Source organism: Mchenga conophoros, linkage group LG1 (genome assembly GCF_057382185.1).
Source record: "Mchenga conophoros isolate Kocher_MC1m ecotype Shallow Benthic linkage group LG1, M_conophoros_male_GT1.1, whole genome shotgun sequence".
In the NCBI taxonomy this organism is placed as follows: domain Eukaryota; kingdom Metazoa; phylum Chordata; class Actinopteri; order Cichliformes; family Cichlidae; genus Mchenga; species Mchenga conophoros.
Genome location: NC_140526.1, coordinates 35,964,604 through 35,967,939, shown reverse-complemented (window position 1 = coordinate 35,967,939; position 3,336 = coordinate 35,964,604). Strand labels below are relative to the sequence as shown.

Below are 3,336 nucleotides of genomic sequence, written 5' to 3'. Positions count from 1 at the left end.
AGACCCTGGTGTAATGTGGATGGCCTCAGCCAAAAGTACAGGCCCTGGTGTGGTGAAGATGGCCTCACAGGAAGCACTGTCCCTGATGTAATGTGAATGTCCTCAACCAGTAGCACAGGCCCTTGTGTACTGTGGATCGCATCAGCCAGCAACACCAGCCCTGGCGAAATGTGGATGGTATCAACGAGTAGCACAGGCCCTGGTGTAATGTGGATGGCCTCATCCAGCAACACCACAGGCCCTGGTGAAATGTCGTTGTTTTCGGCCAGCAACACAGGCCCTTGGGAAATTTGGATGGCTAGCAGCACAGGCCCTGGTCTGGTGACGATTGCCTCACAGGAATCACTGGTCCTGGTGTAATGCGGATGGCCTCATCCAACAACACTGGCCCTGGTGAAATGTGGATGGTATTGGCCAGCACCAAAGGCCCTGGTGTAATGTGGATGGCCTCAGCCAAAAGTACAGGCCCTGGTCTGGTGAAGATGGCCTCACAGGAAGCACTGTCCCTGATGTAAAGTGTATGGCCTCAGCCAACAACACTGGCCCTGGTGAAACGTGGATGGTATTGGCCAGCACTACAGGCCATGTTGTAATGTTAATGTCCTCAGCCAGTAGCACAGGCCCTTGTGTACTGTGGATCGCATCAGCCAGCAACACAAGCCCTTGAGAAATGTGTCATGATCTGCGGAGGCAGACCGTGCAGAAATGTGTGTGGTGGACCCAGGTGCGAACAAAAGCAAAGATACAGGAGTGGATTAAATAAAAGCGAGCCTTTTATTATGGCTGATGAAAAGGAACAAACCAGAGTGAGGGGAGCATAAGATTATAACTCAACAGAAACCTAAACTGGACATAAACTATGGAAAAGCTATGGCTGGAGATACGGAACACAGGGGGTGGGAACACAGACGACGCGACGCAGACTACATGAAACACAGAGACTAAATACACATGAGGGATGATCTGGGGAAGTGGTCACACATGGGAGCACAGCTGACACACATGAACCATCACGACAGGACAGGAGAGGTGAAACTGAATACACTGACATTGAATACAGACTTTCAAAGTAAAACAGGAAACATGGAGATTAGACATGACATGAACTAAACATAACCACGCAGACGTGACACATGAACCAGGGAGACTTAGTACAGGGGAAGATGACATAAACAACTAAGGAACGAGACTAAACAGCAATCTAGAAATTAACTAGGTGCACTAAGCTAAGGCACAACAGAAGTACAAAAAATACATAAACTCAAATACTGGGTCGCTTGACCCAGGACCATGACAGTACCCCCCCCCCCCCCCCCTGGTAAGGGCTGGCTCCAGACAGCCCAAACACAGGAAAACAAAACCAAACAGAAAACGACCCAGGGTGGGCGGCGGGGTCGACCATGCGGACGGCAACGGTGGAGACGTGGAAACAGTTCAGGGGGCCAGCCGTGCGGAAGGCAACGGCAGTGACACAGGCGATGGCGACCCGGTGGCCGGCCGCCTGGAAGGCAGCGGCGGCGGCGAAGGAGACGGAGCAGTTCAGGGGGCCGGCCGCGTGGAATGCGGAGACGACGGAACAGTTCAGGGGGCCGGCCGCACGGAAGGCAGCGGCGGCGGCGAAGGCGACGACGGAGCAGTTCAGGGGGCCGACCAGGGGGCCGACCAGGAGGCCAACGGTCCAGCAGTCCAAAATCCATGAGCTCAGGGGGCCGACCCGGAGGTCGAGAGCACAGCAGATCAGAGGTCAAAGGTTCAGGGGGCCGACCCGGAGGTCGAGAGCACAGCAGGTCACAGTTCATCAGTTCAGGCGGCCGACCCCGATGGCAACGAAGTCCAGCTGACGGCCCGGAAAGCGGCCGGCGATTCCGAGGGGTAAAACGTGGCTTGGGCGGCGGCAACACAGCCGCGGGACCAGGTGAGGCCGACACAGAAACAGAGGCCGAAGCCGGACCAGACGAGGGCGAAGCAGAAGCCGAGGCCGAAGCCGGACCAGACGAAGCAGGAGCTGAAGTAGAAGCTGGACCAGGCGAAGCAGGAGCTGAAGCAGAAGCCGGACCAGGCGACGGCATGGGCGGAGACACGGCTGCTGCAAACGTGGATGAGGATGCTGGTGGAGCAGCTGGTGACTGAACGGGCCCCTCGGACCCTCCAGCGGAGACAGGAGGCTGAACGGGCCCCTCGGACCCTCCAGCGGAGACAGGAGGCTGAACGGGCCCCTCGGACCCTCCAGCGGAGACATGAGGCTGGACGGGCTCCTCGGGCCCTCCAGCTGACGAGACATGAGGCTGGACGGGCTCCTCGGGCCCTCCAGCTGACGAGACATGAGGCTGGTGCGGTTCACCTGAACCCCCAGCTGACGTGGCATGAAGTGGTGGTGTCGCCGCAGGGTGCCGGATAGGCACACCCGGGAGTCCAACAGCAGACGTAGGACAAACAGGCATGAAGGCCCCTGGCCGGACTAGGAGCTGAGGAAACACAGGCTGCTGAGGCACAATCCCAGAGAGAGAGAGAGCAGGTGAAAAACAGTCTATAGGGCTTAATATCTTAGCACAAAATACCATGAAGTGAACAGTGGTAGTGACCACCAGTTCTGAGCCAGCAATCATAGGGTACCCAGAGTCTGCATCAGTCCAAAGTGGCTCAAAGGTTAATGGCCCTGTCTCTGTAACCCCAGGAGAGGTCAACATAAGCTGGTTGGATTTAATCGATGGTAGTGTGCGGCTCAGAGGAGCTGGTACAACCCTACGGAAAACAAGAATTGCCACTCGATCCACAAAAACAAGGCTCAGATCATCAGGAGCTGACTCCTGGAAAAACAGTGAATACACAGGTATGGACCTAACCAATGGCACCGTGGTAGCATGACTGTGATGTGTTGGATGAATGTGTGTGTTGGAACCTGCACCCGTAGTGATCTGTGGCTTCAGAGTGATAGCTACATTGAGTGGAGAGACAGATACGGGTAAAACGGTACTTGAACCATTAACTGAAGCAGGTGACACTTCAGGCTGAGAGTGGGAGGTAACATCATTGGTCGGGGCCAAAATCTTATCTAGTGATGAGTTCACAGAGACAGGAGAAAACGGTGTCACATTAACCCTGATCTCAGCCTCAAACTCCTGAGTGGAGTTAATGGTGCTGGAGCAAAACAGTTCAAAATCAACCTGTGTGTGACAGGTGAGACCTGGAGATTTGGGACCGCCCCTGGTGGGCGGAGCTGGTCTTCGCTCCTTTCATACGCGCAGGTGTGGGCAATTGGGTATTCCTTTGCAAACCTGAAGCTGCGAGTGCTTGGTCCGAGTTGGGCAAGTTGGTGTTTCTTAACTATGAAAGTCT

General features: G+C 55.2%; 1 protein-coding gene across 1 annotated transcript; it reads right to left on the bottom strand.

Moving 5' to 3' along the window:
• Nucleotides 1–868: 868 nt before the first annotated feature.
• LOC146583711 (uncharacterized) lies at nt 869–2,281 on the bottom strand. The gene is made up of 3 exons (XM_085244383.1): nt 1,818–2,281; nt 1,448–1,652; nt 869–874 (listed from the first exon to the last, which is right to left on the bottom strand). Exons 1-3 carry the CDS (start codon nt 2,279–2,281, stop codon nt 869–871), a joined length of 675 nt encoding a protein of 224 aa, XP_085100509.1.
• Between the last annotated feature and the right edge of the window lie 1,055 nt (nt 2,282–3,336).

Bases quoted from the DNA above. Each gene is read 5' to 3' on its own strand.
- LOC146583711 (XM_085244383.1), bottom strand. From the start codon at position 2,281: ATGTCTCGTCAGCTGGAGGGCCCGAGGAGCCCGTCCAGCCTCATGTCT. The intron at 1,653-1,817 runs GGTCGGCCGCCT...GGTCGGCCCCCT, and splicing joins CTGGACTTCGTTGCCATCGG to GGTCGGCCCCCTGAACTGCT.